The 25,206-nt window shown below is 48.9% G+C and overlaps 3 protein-coding genes and 1 long non-coding RNA gene across 4 annotated transcripts in view; 3 read left to right on the top strand and 1 right to left on the bottom strand.

The window, feature by feature from the left end:
- pcnx1 (pecanex 1) overlaps positions 1–4,638 on the top strand; it is a gene marked incomplete at its 5' end in the record, with an annotated part of 24,871 nt that extends 20,233 nt beyond the window's left edge. Inside the window, 4 exons of the mRNA XM_060052761.1 lie at positions 1–46; positions 871–1,433; positions 1,873–2,013; positions 2,602–4,638. The exon at positions 1–46 is cut by the window's left edge and continues 139 nt beyond it. Coding sequence (XP_059908744.1) covers positions 1–46; positions 871–1,433; positions 1,873–2,013; positions 2,602–2,742 — 891 coding nt within the window. The remainder of the gene's footprint in view (positions 47–870; positions 1,434–1,872; positions 2,014–2,601) is intronic.
- A 715-nt stretch (positions 4,639–5,353) lies between these two features.
- On the top strand, positions 5,354–15,001 carry lgmn (legumain). The gene is made up of 14 exons (XM_060051565.1): positions 5,354–5,516; positions 5,813–5,972; positions 6,347–6,444; positions 8,035–8,116; positions 8,356–8,438; positions 9,107–9,182; positions 9,647–9,709; positions 9,825–9,891; positions 11,442–11,560; positions 11,726–11,815; positions 12,148–12,357; positions 12,662–12,832; positions 13,057–13,124; positions 14,432–15,001. Exons 2-14 carry the CDS (start codon positions 5,835–5,837, stop codon positions 14,463–14,465), a joined length of 1,299 nt encoding a protein of 432 aa, XP_059907548.1. The 5' UTR covers positions 5,354–5,516; positions 5,813–5,834; the 3' UTR covers positions 14,466–15,001.
- LOC132457454 (uncharacterized) lies at positions 8,229–9,171 on the bottom strand. Its single transcript, XR_009525649.1, has 2 exons — positions 8,750–9,171; positions 8,229–8,677 (listed from the first exon to the last, which is right to left on the bottom strand). It is a non-coding gene; the product is annotated as an uncharacterized LOC132457454 (long non-coding RNA).
- Positions 15,002–15,359: 358 nt separating the features above from the next.
- chp1 (calcineurin-like EF-hand protein 1) lies at positions 15,360–24,631 on the top strand. The gene is made up of 7 exons (XM_060051696.1): positions 15,360–15,800; positions 16,094–16,166; positions 17,870–17,950; positions 20,845–20,972; positions 21,375–21,436; positions 22,290–22,412; positions 22,844–24,631. Exons 1-7 carry the CDS (start codon positions 15,734–15,736, stop codon positions 22,895–22,897), a joined length of 588 nt encoding a protein of 195 aa, XP_059907679.1. The 5' UTR covers positions 15,360–15,733; the 3' UTR covers positions 22,898–24,631.
- Positions 24,632–25,206: the final 575 nt, after the last annotated feature.

Below are 25,206 nucleotides of genomic sequence, written 5' to 3'. Positions count from 1 at the left end.
CCCGGGGGCCCCCCGCACCACCCGCACCACACGCACCACTCCATGGGTGAGGCTGTTGTTTGTAGAGCGATGTTTGTCCATCTGCTGGAACCAAAGTGTTATTTGGATAAAGACTTGGCAGTAGCTCCGGCGGGAGAGCGGGTTGGGCTGGTGACCCCAGGGTTGCTAGTTCGATCCCCGGTTCACCCTGGTCGAGTTGTCACCCTGACTGCTCCTGACGAGCTGGCTGGATTGATTATATGCCTGTAGAATCATCTTGATAACATGCGTCATACGTAATTAAACATGTGACTAACAGTGCACGGACACTGACAAGTGAGTAAAATGTTAGTAACAGGGCACTGACACTGACACGTAAGTAACATGTTAGTAACAGGGCACTGACACTAACATGGTAGTAATAGGACACTGACATGTGAGTAACATGTTAGTAACAGGGCACTGACAATGAAATGTTAGTAACAGGGCACTGACACTGACAAGTTAGTAACATGTAAGTAACAGGGCACTGAAATGTTAGTAACATGGTAGTAATTGGGCACTGACAAGTGAGTGACATGTTAGTAACAGGGCACTGACATTGACAGGTTAGTAACATGTTAGTAACAGGGCACTGACACTGACATGTTAGTAGCAGGGCACTGACACTGACATGTTAGTAACATGTCAGTAGCAGGGCACTGACACTAACATGTTAGTAACATGTCAGTAGCAGGGCACTGACACTAACATGTTAGTAACATGTCAGTAGCAGGGCACTGACACTAACATGTTAGTAACATGTCAGTAGCAGGGCACTGACACTGAAACACTGACTTTAACATGCCACCCTGACTTGTCACCGTACTGACTCTCCGCCGCCCCCTGCAGGCACCAGCCAGAGCTGCCAGTCGGTGCAGTCGGGCCCGGCCCGCCACTCCCCGGCGCGGGCCTCGACGGTGAGCGGGGCGTCGTCGTACCGCTACAGCAGCAGCCGCCACTCCTCCTCCCTGCGCACCTCCACCACGGGCCTGGAGCCCTGCCCGCGCTCCTCCTCCAGCCAGCTGTCGCTGCACACGCTGCCCGCCTCCCTGCACCTGCGGCTGGGCTCGGTCTCGGAGCCGGCCGGCCCCCCCCCGGGGGCCCCCTCCGCCTCGCTCTCCAACCACAGCATCCCGTCCTGTAAGCGCCACACGCTGGCGGGGCTGCTGGCCGCCGCCGACGCTCCCCCCAGCGGCCCGGCCTGCGCCGCCTCCACCTCCTCGTCCTCGTCCTCCTCCAACGCCGCCGCCGCCGCCTCGGCGTCCGACCCCCTGGGGCAGAGCCAGCACCTCCACCACCACCACCACCACCACCTCCCTCACCACCACCACCACCACCATCAGCACTACCCCCACTACCACAACCCCACCGTGGCCACGGTGCGCCGCGACGACATCTCCTACCGGGTGCAGGTGGGTGTCACCCCCCCAAGTTCAGGAATCGGAATTGGTATCGGGAAGGAAACATTGTATCGGAATGTCTAGACATGTTGGTTTCACATCACCTGGTCGTCACGTCAGATGATCAGGGAGCTAGGACAGGGTGTATATAGGACTGAGTTCCTGACAGACACTAAAGGAGTTCTTCCTCCCTCAGAGGGAAGAGGAAACAGCTCTTCTACCATCTTAAAAAACCCCCATGATACCACAAGGTCTGCGGGCAGGCCTGCCCAGATGCATGATGGGTCAAATAGGAGTGGTTCCCCTTTAACTTGTTTGAAGAGCTGTTTAAACCTTTTGCTTCTTTCCGTCTGTCTGTCGTCCCTTCGTTTGTCCGTCTGTCCCTCCGTCTGTCTGTCCGTCTGTCTCTCCCTCCCTCCGTCCCTCCGTCCGTGCGTCCGTCTCCTGGTAGATCGTGGACGTGAGCCAGGTGCTAGAGACCATCAACCTGTCCAAGAGGAAGGGGCTGCTGTGGCCTGACGAGGCTCTGAGGGTGAAGGCCGGGCGCAGCAGCTGGAGGGAGTGGAGCCCCCTGGAGGGCATGGAGGGACACGTGAGTCACCGCCAGCAAAGCGCTCTATAAACAGGGTTTGCACATAACTGGTAACGTAACGAATCAGATACAGAGAATCAGATCGAGAGAATCAGATCCAGACCTGGTGCGATAGGGCAACTCCGGACTCCGACTCTGTTTGACGTAGGGCTGCTCGATTATGGGAAAAATCATAATCAAGATTATTTTGGTCAATATTGGAAATCACGATTATTCAAACGATTATTTTTGAGTTTGAAAACATGTATTTATTCAGCATGTCTCTCCCAAAAAATAACTTTGTAACTAAGAACCTCAAAATTTCGCCTTAAAAAATACACAAAATGGTCAAAAAGAAAATGTTCCAATCTAAATTGATATGCAGATATGTGTCCAGCTGTTCTGCCCTCTCTTTAAATCATAAAAAAAAATTATAATAAAAAAGTAATAATAATACAATAAAATCTGAAACCTCGATTATGTTAATTTTCTGATCGTTTGAAGCAAAGATCGTAATTGCGATCAAAATTCGGTGAATCGCCCAGCCCTAGTTTGACGTAAAGTTGTCCCCCCCCTCCCCCCCTCCCCCCTCCCCCCTCCCCCCTCCAGGTGATCCACCGCTGGGTGTCCCGGAGCCGCGAGCCGGCCAGCCGCTCGCACACGGACAAGACCATCCTGCTGGTGCAGGTGGACGACAGGCTGGTGCCCATCCTGGAGACGGGGGTGATGGAGCTGGGGGCGGAGGTCTGAGACCCCCACCCAACCCGCCCGACCGCTGCTCCCCCTAGCCCCAGGCCCCCGCCTCCCTCCACCCAGCCTTCATCCAACGGCCCCCCACCCCACCGGCTCCTCCCCCACCAGACACCCAGCCTACCTCCACCTGGCCCCGCCCCCACCCGACCACCCCTCCCCCACGCCGCCCCCACCAGCTCCGCCCTTCGCTCCCCGTGTCTCCCGGCTGAGAGAGGAGGGGCTTTGTTTTGTTTTTCAAAGTAAAGGTCCCCCTCCGTTGCTTTTGAATGGAAGAAACCTCCAGGCCCCAGCCGGGCTGAGGTAGAAGGGTCCTTGGGACCTGCTCCCTCTCTCCCCTGCGCCTGGCTGCTGAGCGGACGGAACCGCTGGAACATCTGGAACCTCCCCTCCGGAAACCCCCGAGTAGAAAAAGGTTTTTTATTTTTTATTTCACTCTCTCTCTCCTCTGCCGTGTGTTTTGCCGACAGAGGACTGAAGAAGAAGCTCCCGCGTTGCTTTCGTTGTTCCGATCCGAATGGAGGGTTTGTGAATCGGCACAACATGCAGGCAGAGCTGCCGCTGAGCAGAACCAGTGGTTGGACAGAAAACACGGCGGGTACTTTGACCCCCTGGACCTGGAGTTTCCCCCCTCTCCCCCTCTCCCTTACCTGGAAACCATTGAGACGGACCCCTCCCTCCAGCACAGCTCCTTTACCGCATCACACACACACACACACACACACACACACACACACACACACACACACACACACACACACACACACACACACACACACACACACACACACACACACACACACAGTATCCTCCGCCTTGCTTCGTGAAGCTCACCGATGCTGCATGATGTCTGACAGCCCTCTGAACTCAGTCTGCCTCCACTCATAACCTTTTTCTATGCATCTCATTGACTACTTCATTGGACGATGCACACACACACACACACACGCGCACGGATACACATGCACACAAACACATACACACGCCCAAGGAAGCACACACGCTGGCAGACACACGCACACATACACAAACACACGCTCCCGGACACACACAAACTCGCGCACACACACGCTCACGTACGCACACGCGCACGTTCTGCGTGGAATAGAATGCAGGTTTTGACGTGTGTTTCAGACAGCGTTGAGTGTTTTATTGTTTTATTTGGGTTTTTGGATTGTTTGCCAAATGAGTCCAGGTAGCGGGGTACCGACCTGGGCTTCCTGCTACACCTGTACGCTTTCTGTTTCCTGTTGCCAAGACCCCCCGCGCAGTCTGCTAGGCTGACTCTGGGGGGGCCTACCCGCGCTGAACACCGCCATTTTGATTTGACATTAGTGTTGTCTCCCGGGTCGCCATTCCTTCTGGATGTCTACGGTTCGCTCCGAAAAAGAGATACGAACTTGCACTATTATTTCATTTTTTTCTTTACTTTATTCTTTACTTTACAGTGACGCACTACAATCTTAATATAATATCCACTTTTATTTATTGTTTATTAGACAGAGTAAGTTGCCATGGTTACAGTTGCCTTGGGAATGAGAAATAAAATGCAATCGTTCTATTTGCAGCCATTTATCTTACCGTTTTACGTTTGATAAACTTGAAGATAACTTTTTACTGTATATGATTATATATATATATATATATAAATGACTATATATATATTATGTCTATGTAAAAAAATATATTGTTTTGAATATTTATTACTGTAAACATTGTATTTACACTTTGTTACGGCTTTTTTCATTCATTGGACAAAAGGTTAACGTATCCGGAGACAATCTGGTGGAAACGCGGGATGCCGGAACTCTTGATGGACTGTTGCCCTGTTTAACTTAAATTCTTTTTCTAAATGGAGAAATAAAGCAGTTTGATTTATTGCTTATATCTTCTTAATTATCTGTGTCGTTGTCTATGTCCAATACTTCTGATTCAAAATGCACCACAGACCCATGCCAAGGATTGTACCAGATCGAAGAATTTTTGTTTAACGCTCAAAATCATCAAATCCGATAATGATTGAAGTAAACACACATCCAACAACACTGCAAGACCATTTAACCTGTAAGATGTGTGTTGAAAAAAAAAAAAGGTTTTAGCTAGTTTTAGCTTTATGAAGTGCTATAATCCTACAGTGGGTTTAAAAAGTGACTTTATGATCCGTGTAATAAACAGCCACATGTTGGTCACCACCTCTTGGCAGTTTCAGCAAAGAGTTCAAGAGTCTGCCCTCATTTAGAAAAAGATGCACACTCATGACATTTTCACAGCATTTTTGAAAACGGCAGCAAATCACATGACATTTTTACTACCTCTTTTATACACTGTTACATTTATTATGGCGTATGCCTACTTCTTCCGACTCAAACGTCTCTAATTCGCTTGACCAGTGACTCTTTCTCCGCAGCCATGTGCAGGGGAACACTACATGCATTATTCCCAACGTATAATACATGGTACAGGCTACACGTTGTATTATTTACGAACTGAATGTAACCTAAGTATGCAGTGCAGTAAACACTGGCCGGTTAATGTTTAAGGCATTACACGGCCTGCGGTGTGGAGCGCATGACCCAGACCCAGAGCACCGCCCTCCGAGCAAACCCATTGGCTGATATGAAGCAAGTCCCGCCCTGCTATGTGAAAAAAGAAAAGTCCAGTCACTGTTTTTCCCGAAAGTCTTGCCTATAAAGATCCATCCCGTAACCCTCAGCATTTATGCTGTGCACACACTTGAGGATTAACAAAGAGTCGCTTCCTTCGCTTCAATAAAGGTGATATAAGTTCGCAATTATTTCGCTTTCTCTACACGGACATATTGGCTAGGAGGGTGTCATGTTGTTCTTGTTGTTTTTGTTTACAGCCGTTTCAGGCGTTTGGAGACGCGCTAAGCTCTAAGCTAACGTTGGCAACAACAACCAACTATGGTGCCACTCTCTCATTTATTTTTGTAGAAACACCCAGTTTGTTTATTGATCTCTGCAGTGAATCACGTCAATCCAAACACTGAACCCAGTGCGCATCCTTTTAAAATAGATCTATATTCTCCACCTCTTTCCTCCTCCACCAGGACACTGTCTAGACAACAAGCGATGTTCACCCCGGTGGTCGTCCTGCTGGGCCTGGGTCTGAGTCTGACCCATACGTTCCCCTCCCAAGCCCCAGAGGCTGGGAAGAACTGGGTGGTGATCGTCGCTGGCTCCAGCGGCTGGTACAACTACAGACATCAAGTGAGAAAGAACCAATGTCCCTCAGTAACAACCATCTCCACCGCGGGAAATTAAACCAGACAATCAACCTCAAACTGCAACACATAGACTTGCGGGTTTTCTTGGTTTTAGAGAGTCTTTGCTTGGTTAAGGTCATGCTCTAGGATTGGCTTTGGGAAAGATAAGTGTTCAAAGATAAGCTTGGACACACACACACACACACACACACACACACACACACACACACACACACACACACACACACACACACACAGAGTTGTGTTTGTGTACCTCTGCAGTGCCTACTTATTTGTTCATGTTCTGTGAATTATAAATAATAAGTAACTGTTGTTGGTGGTGATTAAAGTGTTGAATTTTCTGCTGTCTGTGTCCAGGCCGATGCGTGCCATGCCTACCAGATCGTCCATAAGAACGGCATTCCTGACGAGCAGATTGTGGTCATGATGTTTGACGACTTGGCCACTAACGAAAAGTGAGTTCTGCTTCTTTTGAAATTCCCCTGATAGAGAACAAACACCCTCCCAGATTTACCAATTCACCCTCATTCTAGCTAGCTTTGTCGTATACGGGGAATGTGTTAACCTAATATTGTTAGTGCTTGGCACTTGGTTCTATGAACATCCTTACTGTACGGACAGCAATATATTGTTGTTTCTCTTTCTTCTGATGCATGCACTTTGTCTGCCTAATGCCCTAAATGTAGATGTAAATGTATTCACGGTGTTAAAGCATTATACAGGATACTGCTGTGAGCATGGTGTCTAGATTTGCATTGAAAAATGGGGAAGTCAATCAAAAGATTACAGTATAATGGACATTTAACAACGTAAGCCTAACAAACCAGAATGACAGAACAGGCAAACTCGGATCAAGCCACTGATAATAGTGGCTGAGTCACATGGAACTGATTTTGGAGGCTTTGGTGCTTCCAATCTGATCTTATCCTGTTGGAAGCTCTTGTGAATACACAGAAGTAGGCTTGTTGTCAACCATGTACATCCAACAATGTTTGAATCATTGAATATGTTCCCGGATAGGAATACTTTAATGTATTCACTTGCATTTAGTGACATCCTGGGATCTTTCATAGACGATTTTGTTATACGAATGAACAAATGTGTGATCCTCGTGGGCTGGCCGATCATGCATGACCCAGAAGGCGTAACGGATGAGACGTTGGTTACGGTCTGTCGCTGGCGCCGAGCCACCAGACAGACTCGCAGTTCTGATGCCCGAGTGTGAATCGACCGTATCTGTTGTCATATTGAGATGCTGGTTAGCTGGTTATCGGTTAGAGACCTGGGAAGAATCTCGTCGTGCTCTGCTACGATCCCACGGAACAGATGAGCGTGTGTTTGAGGGACAAAGGGGACAAAGGGAAAGTGTGACCTGATCATACGTCGGTTGGCCGGTGCAGCCGGGCCGTGCATGTGATCGCGCAGCAGAGATAACGGTCACGAAGATACGATCGCAGGGTTTTACAGCCTTGTCATGTTTTGATTCATTCGCCTGCCGATCGGTCAATCATCTCATATTATTGTCATCATGTTGTTGTGCAGCAGATGTTGACTCAGCTGTCCCTGAACTTCCCTCCATGAGTGACTGGCTGCGTCCCAAAACGATGTTCATTGGTCGCACACTGTAGCTTTTTTTGTTTTTGTTTTGAGGACACGACCAGATGCAGTGAGGAAGGCCGAGCAGGAGGAAAGGGAAACGGCTGAACCTCTATAGTTTTGTTTAAGTTTGCCGTTGTTGATCTGGGCCAATCAGAACCATCAGACTTGCTTTAGCGGTGTATGTCGCAGGAAGTAGTTGGAAAGCCCTTCCTGCGATGGGCAAAACTGATGATGCATCCTGTACACCTGCTTACCGTTTGGTATGCTAGTGGATACAAGGGGGAATACGGGAAAAACAACGTTCCGTAGGTTCTGGTGAGAGGAATCGTGTAGAAGAACTATTGGTACGCACCCCTTAAGAAGGTCTGTGCAGCGAGGGGCGAGTCTCTACGGAACGACAATTGGAACGCAGCCGATGACCGCCCCATCTCTGTCCCCCTCTGCAGCAACCCCACCCCCGGCGTGGTGATCAACCGGCCTAACGGCACCGACGTGTACAAGGGCGTCCCCAAGGACTACACCGGAGACGTGAGCACCGCCCCTCAAACACGCGGGTTCAAAATCCACACATGGTTCTGAACCGAAGCGATTGTCAGAGTGGGCCGCGTGGAAAGGGGCAAACCACCGCCATGGTTTTAAGTGTGTGTGTGTGTGTGTGTGTGTGTGTGTGTGTGTGTGTGTGTGTGTGTGTGTGTGTGTGTGTGTGTGTGTGTGTGTGTGTGTGTGTGTGTGTGTGTGTGTGTGTGTGTGTGTGTGTGTGTGTGCAGGCGGTCACACCAGAGAACTTCCTTGCGGTTCTGAAGGGAGACTCCGCCAATGCGAAGGGCGGTTCTGGGAAGGTTCTCAAGAGGTGAGTTATAACCTGATATAATAATCAGGACAAGGAATTTATTGTCATGAAAGAACTCTGACCTGGTTTGGTTTGATCATGTTACTCCAAACAAGCAAATCTTGAACTTTCTTTGTCTCTCTGTCTCTGTACCATTGTCTCTCTCTCTCTGTGTCTCTGTCTTTCTCTCCATATCTACTGTTCTCTCTCTTTGTCTCTCTACCGTTCTCTCTCTCTCTCTCTCTCTCTGTGTCTCTCTACTGTTCTCTATCATTGTCTCTCTCTGTGTCTCTCTACCATCTCTATCATTGTCTCTCTCTGTGTCTCTCTACCATCTCTATCATTGTCTCTCTCTCTGTCTCTGTGTCTCTCTACCGTCTATCATTGTCTCTCTCTCTGTCTCTGTGTCTCTCTACCGTTCTCTATCATTGTCTCTCTCTCTGTCTCTGTGTCTCTCTACCGTTCTCTCTCTCTGTCTCTGTGTCTCTCTACCGTTCTCTCTCTCTGTCTCTGTGTCTCTCTACCGTTCTCTATCATTGTCTCTCTCTCTGTCTCTGTGTCTCTACCGTTCTCTCTCTCTGTCTCTGTGTCTCTCTACCGTTCTCTATCATTGTCTCTCTCTCTGTCTCTGTGTCTCTCTACCGTTCTCTCTCTCTGTCTCTGTGTCTCTCTACCGTTCTCTCTCCCAGCGGCCCTAACGACCACGTGTTTGTTTACTTCACGGATCACGGCGGTCCTGGCATCCTGGCGTTCCCCGACGACGAGGTGAGCGCTCTCACTTCCCACTCCCCCCCCCCTCCCCCCCCTCCCCCCCTCCCTTTTAATACCTTACCTGTGAATAAAACACGCCTGACCGGATTCTACTGATCAGTTGAAACTGGTTTTTGCAAAGCTTCCGCTTCTCTGCCAGGCTGAGTCCCATGCGCCACTTGTGATGTCACAACTGGGTGGAGTCTGCCGGGGCCAGTGACTGCCCCCCAGTGGTAGAAAGGGGGATCCCTTTTTAAAGGCTGTGTGTTTGGATATCTGATGGGCCCGTGACCACACCTGAGGAGTAGACCATTTCTATGCACTCTCGGGGTTGGGTCTCTGCCGGCGGTCCGAGGTCAAATGTCAACCCCTCCCCCCCCCCACACTTAAGAACGCGTTCCTGAAGGCACAGAGAAACGCTGTTCAAGTATTTAATTATAATTCTCCCTCCCACTCTCTCACTCTTTCCCTCTCCACAGCTCCACGTTAAAGACTTCCAGGATACCATCAAATACATGAGGGACAACAAGAAATACCAAAAGGTGCTGTGTGCAGACAGACTCACCCTCTCACTCACTCACTCACTCACTCACTCTGACAGTATGGTGATGTGTGAGCTTGTTTTGACCTTTTTATCTTATCTTTCACACACACCAGATGGTAATGTACATCGAGGCGTGTGAGTCCGGCTCCATGATGACCGACCTGCCCGAAGATATCGATGGTGAGCTGAACCTTAAACTCTCAAGGAACCCAGATCGCCTCACTAGCTCCAATCCTAGGGTCAGGTCAGATCCTCCCTTCCAGGAGGATCTGACCAAAGATGGTGAAACAGTTTAAGATCGTCAAGAAACAGGATCTGACCAAAGATGGTGAAACAGTTTAAGATCGTCAAGAAACACACCAACACCAGCCACGTGCAGCAGTTTGGGAACAAGGTGTGGCCTGCCAGCCTCTGTTCCTCCAAACCTTGGGGTCCCGCCCCCAAATGAGGACCTATTTGGGGGTGGAACCCCATTTTGGGGGGACGGCCGATATGCACACAGGGACGCGGGAGATTACTAGCTTATAAATTTTAGATATTTGACAGTAAAGATTTTATTTGAATTTAATGAAGGTAGATGACTACCTGAATATTGATTGGGAGCAAGTAAGCTAAGTCCCTGGGAAGTGACATATGTTATGGGGAACAAATGTGTGGGGAAGCAGCTGTGTACCTCTATCCTCCACACTTCTGATTGGTCGGTTGGGTTCCCCACAGACCCTGGCCCATATGAAGGTTCACCGCCCTCTGGGCCTCAACTCCTGAATCCATGAATCCATCCATCCTGAATCCATCATGCGCTTTAAAAAAAACCAAAAAACATTGTGACAGATGAGTCGTCGTTTCTCGATCGCTTTCTCACACGTCAGCACGTATTGCAGATCGGATTTATCCCCCTGTTGGGTTCAGTTCCCGTTTGCGCCCGCCGCGTGATCTGATCCACATGACCTTAACTGCAGGTCAAAGGTCTGTCTGACTGACCGCGAACGACTGGTTGGGCACCCCTGCTCTACAGTCACATGGTTGCAGTGGTTCGGAACATGGTCAGGCTATGTTCACACACGCACACCACTAGTATCATGACTTCCCACGCGACGGCCCCCCCAGAGCCCGTGGGAACCACCAGTCCCACTGGGGTCCGGACCAACTCTGTCCCTTACGCCTCATGCCCACTGCACCGTCAGTCAAAGGACGTCGGGAAGGCTCGGCTGACGGAGGGGGGAGCTTTCCGGGGTCTTCAGAGCCCGAGACATTGCACAGATTTGCATACGTGATCTGATTGATGACGGATCCGCTGCCGAAAAATTTTCAACTTTTTGACGGAGCGAACGGATCCACAATGCATTGCGTGTCCGTCCCCATTCAAAGTCAATGGGGATCAGTCAACGGACGGCGGCAGTGGGCACGAGGCGTTAAGGACATGCTGGATGCCTACACTGGGATTTCGAAACCAGAACCTTTTGGCCGGGAGTTAAACAGCCTCTATAATGCACCACTCCCGCCTTGCCCTGTCTTTAACATCATATTTTATACAAAGCAAGGTGCTGGGTGTTCTAGCCTCGCTGCGGCTGTATGAGGGCTTTTTGTTACAAATCTAAGATCCTGGCTTTGACTTGACTTGAGGAAGTGGGTTGAGTGCGAGCTGCCCAGTGAAACCTCAGCTCTTGGCGTAGAGGATGAACCAGGTTGTGTGACCCCCCCCCCTCCCTGTCCCCCCCCCCCTCCTGCAGTGTACGCCACCACGGCCTCCAACTCCCACGAGTCCTCGTACGCCTGCTACTACGACGAGAAGAGGGACACCTACCTGGGAGACTGGTACAGCGTCAACTGGATGGAAGACTCCGACGAGGTGGGTGCCGTGGCAACGGGGGGTGGGGGTGGGGGTGGGGGGGGCTAATGCTAAAACTAAACCGTTTTGATATCTTTGTCATTTACAAAAAAAGGGGTTGATTCAGTGGGTTGATTGGAGATCACTTCACGCCTCTCCTTTGTGTTTCCCCAAAACCCTTTCCAGGAGGATCTGACCAAAGAGACGCTGGTGAAACAGTTTAAGATCGTCAAGAAACACACCAACACCAGCCACGTGCAGCAGTTTGGGAACAAGGTGTGGCCTGCCAGCCTCTGTTCCTCCAAACCTTGGGGGTCCCGCCCCCATTTGGGGGCAGGACCTCATTTGGGGGCGGGAACCCCATTTTGGGGGATGGCCGATTTGCACACAGGGCCGCGGGAGATAACTAGCTTATAAATTCTAGATATTTGACAGTAACGATTTTATTTGAATTTTATGAAGGTAGATGACTACCTGAATATTGATTGGGAGCAAGAAAGCTAAGTCCCTGGGAAGTGACATAAGTTATGGGGAACAAATGTGTGGGGAAGCAGCAGTGTTCCTCTATATCCTCCACACTTCTGATTGGTCGGTTGGGTTCCCCACAGACCCTGGCCCATATGAAGGTGATGGCCTTCCAGGGTAACTCCATGGCCGGCGCCCCCCCAGCCCCCGCCATGACCCTGCAGCCCGTGGTGGACCCCGACCTCACCCCCAGCCCCGACGTGCCGCTGGCCATCCTGAAGAGGAAGATGATGGCGTCCAACAACCTCCAGCAAACCAGGGGCCTTCTCATGGAGATCAGCACCCATCTGAAGGTGAGATAGGTGCCCCCCCCCCCCGGCCCCATTAACCCGGTGCTGGTACTGGTTTAGTGTTGATCTACACGCCAACTCTCAAAGAACCAGCTTGATTTTCCACAGACTTGAGGGCTAGAGCAGAGCCAGGTCAATGCATCAGAGCCATGCTACCCCGTTGTCCTAGCAACGCGTCGGGAGGTTAAAATTAATGCTGAAATTAACTTCCTTGTTTGTTGTTCTTTCGTACGAATTTGACAATGGACGGATCCATTGAAACTTAAAAAAATCGTGTGTGTGTGTGTGTGTGTGTGTGTGTCCCCAGATCCGGGAGGTGCTGGCCGACAGCATGCGGCGGGTGGTGGAGGAGGTGACCGGGGACTCTGTGCAGGCTCAGGCGGTCCTGAACTCCTGGTCCACCCTCACGCAGCACGCCTGCTACCAGAGCGCAGTGCGCCACTACAAGACCGCCTGCTTCAACTGGCACAAGACGGAGGTAGGCTAGCCTAGCCGCGGTCGGGGGCCACCCAGGGGCCAGCCAAATGTTGGAAATGGGCATGGTTGTACGTTCCAGTGTCCCTCTCTCTGTGGGCATTGGATTACTGAATGACTGATCCTAATTATTGACGAAAGAGGGTCTGCCAGGCTCCTTGTTATTTCCGTGTCGTACCATGTGTTGTCAATATCTGTATTGATGTTTGCTGCCCCCTTGTGTTGCAGTACGAGTATGCAATCCGCCACCTGTACGCCCTGGTCAACCTGTGTGAGAGAGGATACGCCACAGACAGGTGTGTGTGTGTGTGTGTGTGTGTGTGTGTGTGTGTGTGTGTGTGTGTGTGTGTGTGTGTGTGTGTGTGTGTGTGTGTGTGTGTGTGTGTGTGTGTGTGTGTGTGTGTGTGTGTGTGTGTGTGTGTGTGTGTGATGAGTCGGTCGCGACCGATTCGTTCATGACGAACGAATCCCGTACATGAACGACAAGAACTGGTTCCCCATAACAAGAAGAACTGGTTCTTTGATTCTTTTTTTTTTAACATAAAACAAAAATATGGTCACGTAAATAAAATATACAAACGAACAGAGCTTCGTCTCCCCGCGACCTTATATCGATTGAATCTACAACGTTCTCAAAGATTCAGCCAATGAGAGGTAGCAATGGTGTTGCCATGGCACCTGGGTAAACAAATGACAAGGTGGTACCGTCGAATTTGCGCGCTTTCTCTGTCTGACGTATCTTGGGTCATACCATTCGACGTGGGGCCACTCATATATCCCCCTACATTTCCGAAAATAGACTTGACCTCCATCTGTTTATTGGATAAACGCATTTCCCAATCCCAGGAGTCTTTGCTCCATTCTATACGTCAATTCAAGAACTAACAAAGAAATCAAACTGCAGTTCGTATTTTTTATTTATGACCATGAAAGTTTTGTAATGCCTGAATAATGATGAATTAAATGTAAAGTAAAATAAAATTATAATTATAAAACCATGAATGACATATAGAGAGTAAGCAAGTGGTATAAATATTGGTGGGATGTTTGGTTATACTATATAGTATATCTTATCGATTGGGGACAGAGCCTAGAAGTCGCTTAAATTATGCTCAGGGCCGTCTCGCGGGGGGGGCAGACTCCTTTGAGATTCCCTGTCAAATGACGTAATCTGACGTAACGAACGAATCAAACGAACGAATCGTTATAGCGAACTGAACTGGAAGAACTAGTTCCCGGAAAAGAATCATTTTGCCCATCCCTAGTGTGTGTATGTGTGTGTGTTTGTGTGTGTGTGTGTGTGTGTGTCTACACGATCGTACCAGGGAGCAGAATAGACCAGGTTCAAGGGGGGCAGGATAATGCAGGTGGATGGGTGGTTTGACTCCCAGTCAAAAGCTTCTGGGTTCAAACCACTGTGTCCGATGTCTATCTGGAGGCAACCTTGAGCCATACGTCCCCTACCTGCTTCTTAATAACACCAAGTCATTCATAACAAAAACATACTATAATAATGCCTACGGTAGTGTGTCAGCCAGAACTCCTATGAAAGGTTTTGTTTTTTAGGATTCATCCTATTGAACGATATGAACTGTCTCTCCAGGATTCTGCAGGCCATGGATGCTGCGTGTTACTGAGTGAGGACACCTCCCGCCGAACCAAAGAGCGTCTGAGATGAGACCTGAAGACGAGGAGGATGATGATGAAGAAGGTGGTGATGATGACGAGGTTTAACGGGGAACTCTTCTGAGAGCATGGCTCCTCTGCACTTTTGACGAATCAACCACACGTCCAGCTGAATGTTTTGCTTTTGTTTTGGATGCAGACTTTTACACCTATTTTGGTTTGTTTTTTAATCTGGTTTGACACATGTTTTAAGTTGTGGTTTTATGATGGATGCACTGCGAATGAGTCTGTTTTAACAGGGTATTTTAACCACTTCCAATTTTTTTTCTTTTTTTACGATTTAGTTCTTCAATGTTGGGCGAATGTGGCCTGCCAGTGTATTTCGATTTATTTTGCACATTAAGACTTTAAGCTTGCATATGTGGCTTGGATGAGTCAAATACGTACTGATTGCTGATCAAATATTCTAAATGCGTACTGCCGCCGATCCTAGGCACGTCAATCACGCCCTGCTCCATGTTTTGGAAAATAAAAAACACTTGAAGACGTCGTGGGTGTACTTTTGAATTTCTTGCATCATTATTCAAACCTATTCACCTGAAGAAAACATTATCGGTCATTTTAAAAGCTTTTAAATGTTTTAATTCTGTTTTTCTATCTCAAATCTTGGCAATTATGGTGTTTTCGAAGCTAGAGTGTATAACACTACAATTGTGTTTCTGGTCCAATGGTCAAGATTTGGGGCAGACTCTTTTAGCCAAGTACATTTGTCAGAAAAAAATAAACTGCATGTATATATTAAGTGCTCAACACATACAAATATTCTGGTCACGCAGATTACTTCTTCTCATTCTATTTCTATGTTTGGACGCTTGGCCACGCCCAGGTCTGACGTCATCGCCCTACCTGCCGTCATAGGCTCCGCCCACAGCGCAGAGGCAGGAAGACGGCTAACCGTTAGCGCGATAATATCACACAGAATCCGACAGCCAACCCACATATCACAGAAAAAAGACCGAAACCTCGTCAGCTGCTCGGTCGCAGTGCCTCCACGACGTTTTGCGAACCCGACCCGTAGCCACCACTACGCGGGTACAGCCTGTTCTTTCCCGGCTTGACTTCCATACATTTGTCATTAGCTGTAACTAGCTAGCTAGCGCTAACTTTTACCCTCGTTTCGACACCCGGACCGAATACTTTACTCAATAACTTCTAGCTCACGGAAGAAGAGACATCGGTCGCCTGGGGCTCGTCTGTGTTAGTGTTTTAAAGTAACGCCATGGGTTCCCGAGCGTCCACGTTACTCCGGGAAGAGGAGATCGAGGAAATCAAGAAGGAGACGGGCTGTAAGTTTCTCACACCAGTCTAGAGTTCAATGATAACCTTTGCCTTTTTGTCTGTCATGTTATAAACCAACGTTGTTATTGGAGATCTATGGAGTAAGTTAACGTTTGATTGTGTTGTGATCGATACGGTATCTGTCAAGGTGTGAACGACAAAGTGCAGATAGTGGCACTCTACACACAATGCCCACAGTCACACTGTGTTTGGACGTATTGTGAGTGATGCACGTCGTCTTGTGAGTGGTTTCCACCCGTGCTGGTTGTAAGCTGATAACATCCTTGTGTTCCCCGACCAGTTTCTCACAGTCAGATCACCCGCCTGTACAGCCGCTTCTCCTCCCTGGATAAAGGGGAGAACGGGACGCTCAGGTAAACACTCCCTGGTTGACGTAAAACACAAACAGTCCTATTGTTTCCTAGTCGTACACGTTTTCCTATTTGTATGTTTTTAACATTTGTATTGTCGGTGAATCTCGGGTCATACTAGTCTTAGTTGTTTTAGGGTTCATGAGATGATGATCCGCAGACATTTGAGAACGTGTTGTCGGTTTCTGTTGACTTTTATGTCAGCAAACTATGCTTAATTTCGCGCCTGGGATTAATGTTGAAACCTACATGTTAAATGTATTTGTCTTGTTTTGGCATCGTTTGTCTTTAAGGTGCACCGTCTCGGCCAGATATCTCAATTCATCTGCTAGTTCGTAATGTGTAACTCATTGTGTGTGTTGGTATTTAAACTTGAAGGTTTGGTTTAATGTTCGCTCAGGGCAGGCAGTGGGCTGTCGTTGAAAGAACAGGTAATCATTAAGTATCGTAGAGTAGCGGTCACTCCCCCCCCCCCCTCACCAACCCCGACAGGCTTACCGTCTGAATGCTAATCCCTGTTTCCCCCCTGCGTGACTTGTCTTGTTGATACAACATGTAACCATGCCTGGCTGTCCTTGCGGTGAAGCATGTGGGAGGTGTTGTGTGTGGCAGTCGCTGCTGTTGGTGTCTTAAGAGGCCAAGGTGACTCTGAGTTTAACAGTTCATCCGTTGACAAAACAGCGCGGTGGTAAATCTCCACACCGGTGGCGCTCGTTGGCACGGCGACACCCCCTGATCGACCCCTTATGTGGCGCTTATACTGGAACTGCCTCAAAGTCTCCACCGTAAACAGTATTAGTAATACATTTAATTTGAAGGGGCCTTTCTCGGCACTCAAGGACACCGTACAATGTTACACAAAGGTCCTTAAAAGGAAACTACGATAAGATAAGGAAAAAATAATAACAATAGTAAGAGACGTAGCAATTGGCAACAAATGTTTTAAACAGATGTGTTTTGAGTTGTGATTTGAAATGGGGGAATGAATCGATGTTTCTGAGTTGGGGTGGAAATGAATTCGAGGTGAATTATAGTGATACTTCAATATGACATGTTTCCTATGTCAGAGTAAATATCTATAAAGTTGTGGGCTACAATAGGGTATCTGTAGACAATGTTGGCGTCACCTGATGGCGGTTATTATGATGAACATGTGCTCCTTGTCTTGCTGGGTGTGAACGTTATGATGAAGGCCTTCTACGGCACGTGTCAGTCTTTATTTAACGATTGTCATTGTTGGTTGGTGATGTCATCGGATCAAATAGCTATGACTCATGATTCGAGGAATGATCCTTTTCTGTAGAACTACATCTCCTGAGAGGTCCAAGGTGAACTTTATTGTCCCCACAAAGTGGAGCGTTTGGCCTGGGCGTTCCCCAGATGCTGCAGACGCATTCAATTGAATTGAATTATATTATTATATGTATAGCCCTTTATCCCAGGTACAGCCTCAAAGGGCTTAGCAGGCCATATATTTATGACACACTCCCTGACCCTAGCCCCCCAGAGGGCAAGAAAAAAACTCCCTTAAATAGCAAGGAGGAATCTAGAGATTCACCTACTCATAATCTCATTCCACATCCAGAGACGTTAGTTTTGATCATCATCATGAACTAAAGATAAGATGAGAAGATCCGGTCATTCATTGTTCCCCGATGGGCTATTCCTCCTCAGTCGTTCAGTTTTCCTAATCTTCCCCATCACAGCCGAGAGGACTTCCAGCGGATCCCGGAGTTGGCCATCAACCCACTGGGCGACCGGATAATCAACGCCTTCTTCCCCGAGAGGTGAGCGCCCCGCCCTGCCCTGCCTGTCGCCCCGTCGGCTGCGGTCCTGGTGGTCCGTGTGGTTCTAAGAATAGCCCACCACGGACCCCAGTACCAATTAGCCCCGGGCTCCGCCCCGCCGGGGGAACTCCACGGGCCGGTTTACCAGACCGCTACGAGGAGCGCCAGGGCGGTCTCCTCCCGAAGCGCACGCTTTAACGGCGTATCCGTTGGTCCTGCAGGCTTGTTTGTGAACTATATAAGGGGTTGGCGGCCGGTTCTGAAACTGTAGTTTTATGGCATGTTTCGTTATGTTTCCCCGTAAAACCAATCCCCTGGAAGGGCTCGACTTGCAGATGGGCTTTTAAATGGTTTCACATGGGCCCTTGGGGTTGGTTTGAGTGGGAACAGTTATTAATTATCCGTATAGTCGCTCACCAGCTTCCGCAATAAATTCAAGACTCACTTGTTCAGAGTTTACCTGGACTGCATAGCTTCCCCCCTTACCCCCCCTCCCCCACTCCCTTTAAGCCCTTATTGTAAGTTGTACGTAGGGCTGCTCGATTATGGAAAAAAAATCACAATCACGATTACTTTGGTCAATATTGAAATTAGGGCTGGGCGATATGGGCCAAAATGAATATCTCGATATTTTTTTACTATATCTCGATACACGATATATATCTCGATATATTTTGAATCTCCTCTAGAGCACATCATCAATGCTCGATTCAACCATGTCTGGCATAATGTTACGTCAGTAATAATTCTAGTATTCCTGAAATATAAGTCTGCATGTAGATTACATGAAACAACATATTGTTTAAACTCATCAGTGCTTTGTATTGGAACAATTTAGAACTTGCACATAAGAAAAGGAAAATCACAGCAAGTTAGATTTACCAACACAGCATTTATTCAAACCGTTAATTATTTATGAACTGTTTGCATAATAATTATTCTATATACACTGCCAGACGACGGATCCAATGCTATTCTTTTTCAAAACCAAATCTTCAGTTTCCATCCTTTTTTCTCTCACGCTGTTCTCACTCACCGGTCGGAGGTACACACACCTACAGCAGCGCGCCTTCCAGACTACGTCACACACGCGCGTCCATGAGAATCTCGTGGACTCGCAATGGGCGGGGGGAGTGAATGTGTTTAGAGAGCCACCGGAAATAGCGAGAGAAGGGAACGCTGTGCGTTAAACAAACCCCGAGAAGCCCAATCCCTATGAGAGCTCCCCACGCTACGGCCATCAGGAGGCACACAGAGCTTTTGGCCGTGATATTATATAAACAATTATATTATATTATTATATATAGAGCTCCGGGAGTCGCAAACGGCAACAATCACTTTCTCCTCCGTGCTGCAGTTCACCCAGGACTGCGCTGCACCGAGTTTGACGGTTGAACGCTGGTTGGCTGTTACGTTACACATGTCACTCAGTGGCCACGCTGTTGAACGCTGATTGGCAGATACGCGTCTCTACGTTCACTTTGTATGAGATCTTGTCGCCCCGTCGCGTGAAAGCACAACGAGTATGCCGGCGGCGGCAAAAAGAAACATTGCGTGCCAATTTATATTCGATGTTCGCGATAGGGGCATTTTATACATCCCCTGGAGAACATCTCGCGATACATCGCATATATTCGATATATCGCCCAGCCCTAATTGAAATCTCCATTATTTTGATTTTGAAGACATTATGCATTTATTAATAATTTCTCAAAAAACAACAACTTTGAAATTTTCCCTTAAAAAATACACAAAATGTTCAACAAAAAAATTATTTCCAGATATGTATCCAGCTGTTCTGCAATTTCTATAAAAAAAACAAAAAACGTTTCAACTCGATTATATTAGTTTGGTGATCGTTTCAGGCTAAAAATAAATCGCGATCAAATTCATTTAATCGCCCAGCCCTAGTTGTATGTCCTTGCACTTAAAAATAAAACTTAGTACTGTGTAGCATCTTATGCTAGCTAGCTTTGTTGTAAACAGGGAATGGGTAACCCTAACAATTGTTAGTGCTTTACACTTGGTTCTATGAACAGCCTTACTGTACCAACAGCGATATATTGTTGTTTCTCTGTCTTCTGATAAATGTACTTATTGTAAGTCGCTTTGGATTAAAGCGTCTGCTAAATGCCCCAAACGTAAACGTAACAGCTTTGGAGTCCGAGCCAGGGGTTCAGGGGAATATTTTGTAAAGGTATGTCTTCAAATGGCCCTCAACCGGTTTTGTGTTGGCTAAACAATAGCCGTTGACCTAGCGAGATGGAGCAATGTCAGTGGTGTCCATGGCAACCGTCCAGCTCGATTGGACCTCCAGCGGCGCGCATCTCTGGCGGTTTATCCTGTGACTGCGCCGCCCTGTGCTGGCCTGAGATTCGAGCTGTTGTCTGGGTGTGTTTCAGTGAGGCCCAGAGACGTGAGCTGTTGTCTGGGTGTGTTTCAGTGAGGCCCAGAGACGTGAGCTGTTGTCTGGGTGTGTTTCAGTGAGGCCCAGAGACATCAGCTGTTGTCTGGGTGTGTTTCAGTGAGGCCCAGAGACGTGAGCTGTTGTCTGGGTGTGTTTCAGTGAGGCCCAGAGACGTGAGCTGTTGTGTGGGTGTGTTTCAGTGAGGCCCAGAGACGTGAGCTGTTGTGTGGGTGTGTTTCAGTGTGGGCCAGAGACGTGAGCTGTTGTGTGGGTGTGTGTCAGTGAGGCCCAGAGACGTGAGCTGTTGTGTGGGTGTGTTTCAGTGAGGCCCAGAGACGTGAGCGGTTGTGTGGGTGTGTGTCAGTGAGGCCCAGAGACGTGAGCGGTTGTGTGGGTGTGTGTCAGTGAGGCCCAGAGACGTGAGCGGTTGTGTGGGTGTGTGTCAGTGTGGCCCAGAGACGTGAGCTGTTTTGTGGCTGTGTTTCAGCGAGGACCAGGTGAACTTCCGGGGCTTCATGCGGACCCTGGCCCACTTCAGACCCATCGAGGACAACGAGAAGAACAAGGATCACACGGCCAGCGAGCCGCTCAACAGCAGAACCAACAAGCTGCTCTGTGAGTCCCCACGCCTCTCGCCAAACCATGGGTGCACCTTTTTATAGCACCGTATCATGTCTCTGTTAACTGAAACTCACGGGTTGGTATCACGCACCGCCTCATGCAATACCGACCCTTCCCCTGTGCAACTTTAGGCTTTTCTTAGGTTGATTAGCCTTTTTTGTTTTTTTTGCGGGAGAAAAAATACCCCTTGCCTTGCAACAGAAATGTCACAGTACAGGAGATTCCTGTTCGACCGCACCCCTCTGAACTGCGAAACCCAAACCTTCAGCAAACAGTGTTTCTGATTGTCGCCCGGTGCCCGTAGGACTGAAGCCCCTGCCATGTTCACCGCTCCGTGTGCCCCGTGTCCCACTTGGCGTATGACTTTAAAACACTCTGACCTTCCCCGTTCTTTAGTTGCCTTCCGTCTCTACGACCTGGACCGAGACGATAAGATCTCCCGAGACGAACTGCTCCAGGTAAGACGTGGACAGAGGTGGTGACCCGCCGGGACATCGTGACCTAAACAAAACCTTCTGTGGCAATCTTAAACACACCTTGTACAAATCATGTCAGAAACAACACACACGCTTCCCAGGAAAAAGCCTTGTTCCGCTGTTTGTTCCGCGTTCCCGTCTGTGGTGATGTCACCTCCTGATCTGCTCAATGCAGGGCAGACTTTGGCCCCAATCAGCTGATAATGATGGGGTTTCTCTTGTGTCACTTCAGGACATGAATCGCCTGTACTCCCATATCTGAGTCTTCCTCCCATCACGTTATCAGCCCCGGTTATAAGACTCCAAACACCAAACACTTTGGTTGTGGTCTGAGAGACAGGATTGTCCAGTTTGAAAGTATTGGGTCATATGTGGATTCAGTGATTTTAGACTCTTTCATCCAAAGCGAGGGGGACCTTGCAAGATCCACGTCATTAAGGAGCAGATAGGAGTTAGGGGTTGTCTTCCTCAAGAACACCTTAAGGTAGACTTGAGATGAGAGACCGATCCCAGAGTCTTCGGCTTGGAGTCAAACTATTGTTCCCCCCCCCCCCCCCCCTCCCCTTCAATTCAGTTGTATTTGTAAAGCCCTAAATCACAGGTAAAGCCTCAAAGGGCTTGACAGGCCATATATTTATGACACCCCCCTGAACTTAGCCCCCAGGAAGGCGAGAAAAAACTCCCTTAATTAGCAAGGCAGAGATCTTGAAGGAACGCAGAGTCGGGGAGCCTTCCTTCCAGGGATGGCCAGGAGTGCAATGGGTGCCCTAATGGGGACGGTGTGCTGGCCGGCTCACCATCTCGCGGTCCCCTAACGCTGTCCCGACTGTCCCAGGTGCTGAGGATGATGGTGGGGGTGAACATCTCCGACGAGCAGCTGGGCAGCATCGCCGACCGCACCATCCAGGAGGCTGACCAGAACGGAGACAGCTCCATCTCCTTCAACGAGTTCATCAAGGTAACCTTTCCTCGTGCCCTCGTTCCCTTAACGAGCTCATCCAGGTAACCTTTCCATGTTCCCTTAATGAGCTCTTAAAGGTAACCTCTCCTTGTTCCCTTAATGAGCTCTTAAAGATAAACCTTTCCTTGTTCCCTTAATGAGTTAATCAAGGTACTTTTCCTTGTTCCCTTAATGAGCTCTTAAAGGTAACCTTTCCTTGTTCCCTTAGTGAGTTACTTGTGCCCTTAATGAACTCGTCAAAGGTAACCTTCCCATTGTTTCCTTAATGAGCTCATCAAGGCAATACCCCGTGTTCCACCAGAGATGGCGCTGTCATCGCTGGTTGACTCTTAAAGAGTCCGGTCACTGTCTCCAATTGGGGCTCGAACCCAGAACCTTCGGTCAGCGAGTCTCAAACCCCTGCTGTCCCCTCTGCCTGTCTCCTCCAGGTGCTGGAGAAGGTGGACGTGGAGCAGAAGATGAGCATCCGCTTCCTGCACTAGCGGACGCCCCGCCGTATCCCCCTCGGACCTCGCTCCATCTCACCAATCGATTCTCCCCGAAGTTGCCTAACCCCCGCACCGGACACTATGCGGGCCCCCTGCCCCCCCCCCCCCCCCCAGCGTTAGCTAGACACCGAGGTAGACGTGTATGTTGAGTTTCTGCCTTCACTGTGCTCCTGAACAAGGGGGAGGGGTGCGTGGGTCTCGGGTTGTTGGTTCTTGTAAAGCTGTCACCGTGTATTGTCCTTCGCATCCTGCTGCCTGCCCCGTTCTGCACAGATACTACTTTATTTATTTAGCTGATTGATCTCCGACCGGGTTGGGGGGGGGAGCATTGACGTCATGGTCGCCAGATCGTATCGCCGTCACGGTCTACAATAAGTAGGCGGGAAAATCATATTTTCCGGCCGTCTTTCAAAGCATACTCCGAACTGCACTTCAGGAACAGCACCCCCTCTTGGGAAAAGGGTGTCACTGCGACGGGCTTTCCTGATTGACTGAAATGGTGCCGAGTGACGTCGTCCGCCAAAACAGTAGCGATCTAAAGTGGCATCACCGGGCACCTTTGGGTGCTGTCCCTGAAGTCTTGGGTTATGATTGTTTTTTGTGTTGAGGGTCCGTAAGCTCTTCTGTTGGTCGCAAAGCACCCGTTCTTTGTCCATATAAATATGCAAATGTGGAGCGCCACCGAGCCTGGAAGCCCCGCCTCCTGTTGTGTTTCACACTAACCATCCTTTGTCTCCTTGGCCATTTCAAAACCTACCCTTTTGTGACCTCACACATGGGAGGCTCCTCCCACATTCATGACTGCAGTGTGTTTGCGTGTGTGTGTGTGTGTGTACAGCTTACCAGTCGGTACAGCCCACCAGTACCGTAGGCCTGCTGTAGGGCGACCCTTCCCATCATACATGATGCGGACGGACACGCCCACCTGTGATGTCACTAAAGGGTTCCACGTAGCTGTAGATGTAACGGCTTACCGAACACGCAAACGCACAGTAGCTCCCCCCCCCCCCCCCCCCACCTCCTCCAGTGCCATGCTCGCTGGGTTCCCCTCCGGCGTCGCCAACGCTCCCCCGGGGAATCTACGGGGGGGGGGGGCTCACCCTGCTACTGCCAATAGATCGTGGGTCGCTTTAACTTTAGTGTGTTTAGGACTGCAACCCAAAATCAACTCCTGTCCACCGCAGTGGGCCCTACTCTCAGCGGGGGGGGGAAGAGAGAGAGAGGCGTTTGAGACTCTCCACACAGTAGATGTTAGGTGGAACCTAACTTAACTGTGGGTTGGTCGGGACGAAGGCCGCTGGAACCAGTAAAGACCGGTCGTGGTTTAAAGGTATTAGTGAACGGTGGATGTCTCTCTTCTTCACACTCTTCCCCCCCCCTCTGCCCGTCAACAATTAATGCGTCGTTTCGAGCGTGAAAACAATGTTGTCGATTGTATGCATTGCTAAATATCGGTCACATATTAAATAGACTAATTACAGGTACTAAAATAAATTTAAGTACTTGGGGTTTTAGTTCTCTGTAAATGCCAATATGCTCAACCGAACGTGCAGTTTGGTTTCATTCTTATTTTATGTGATTGTAAAAACTTTTTTGGGCATCATGCTGGATATAAAAACCTGTTTTATTAATCGATATATGAATATCAATCGAATATAATATCATGTTAGTCTATGTATCAAAATGACTTATGCATTTGATTTGAATAAAAAAATAAGTGCCACGCTACTTGTATCTTATTTACTGTATGAAGACTGTCCACAAAGATAAAAAAAATAAAAATCTAAGGTTTTCAAAACCTCTTGTCTGCGCAGACCATGCAGTCACGTGGACCTTTCTATGTTTACATATTTCTATGTCAAAGGCGGGCTCGGCGCATATGATTGACATGTTAACCGCGCAATCGCTATAGATGCCCGTCAATAGTTGTACGGGTGTAAAGATGGCGTAGGCAGCAGGGTGCGAGAAGAACGGGGAGAGAGGAGATCATCTCCTCTGTGGCCTGCTGGGGCTCCCGGACTGCCCAGTATGCTCCTCTAAATCAGGGTGGTCAAGTGCTGGTCCTCCTGCCGTGAACTAAAGCAGTATTTCCGTTTGGTTAATCGAAGGATGTCCCTGAAAGACCCAGAGACACCTAACCTTTGTTTACCAGTGTGTGGTTAAGCTGCAGCCCCCCCAGCCCACAGCAGTGATGATCGGAGAATGCGCTCTATGCAGCTGGTGAAGGAACCGTCTTCAAGGTCAGTGTCTCACCCTCGATTCTCCCTCGCTCAGCGTTGTTCGGTTTCTGGACGATATGCTGA

The sequence above is a fragment of the Gadus macrocephalus genome, chromosome 5, assembly GCF_031168955.1.
Source record: "Gadus macrocephalus chromosome 5, ASM3116895v1".
Classification (NCBI taxonomy): Eukaryota; Metazoa; Chordata; class Actinopteri; order Gadiformes; family Gadidae; genus Gadus; species Gadus macrocephalus.
The sequence above is the reverse complement of the archived record's forward strand: the minus strand, read 5'-3'. Positions and strand labels throughout refer to the sequence as shown.

Bases quoted from the DNA above. Each gene is read 5' to 3' on its own strand.
- lgmn (XM_060051565.1), top strand. From the start codon at position 5,835: ATGTTCACCCCGGTGGTCGTCCTGCTGGGCCTGGGTCTGAGTCTGACC. The intron at 9,892-11,441 runs GTGAGCTGAACC...CCCCTCCTGCAG, and splicing joins CCTGCCCGAAGATATCGATG to TGTACGCCACCACGGCCTCC. The intron at 11,816-12,147 runs GTGTGGCCTGCC...GGTTCCCCACAG, and splicing joins TGCAGCAGTTTGGGAACAAG to ACCCTGGCCCATATGAAGGT.
- chp1 (XM_060051696.1), top strand. From the start codon at position 15,734: ATGGGTTCCCGAGCGTCCACGTTACTCCGGGAAGAGGAGATCGAGGAA. The intron at 16,167-17,869 runs GTAAACACTCCC...TCCCCATCACAG, and splicing joins GGGGAGAACGGGACGCTCAG to CCGAGAGGACTTCCAGCGGA. The intron at 20,973-21,374 runs GTGAGTCCCCAC...CCCGTTCTTTAG, and splicing joins CAGAACCAACAAGCTGCTCT to TTGCCTTCCGTCTCTACGAC.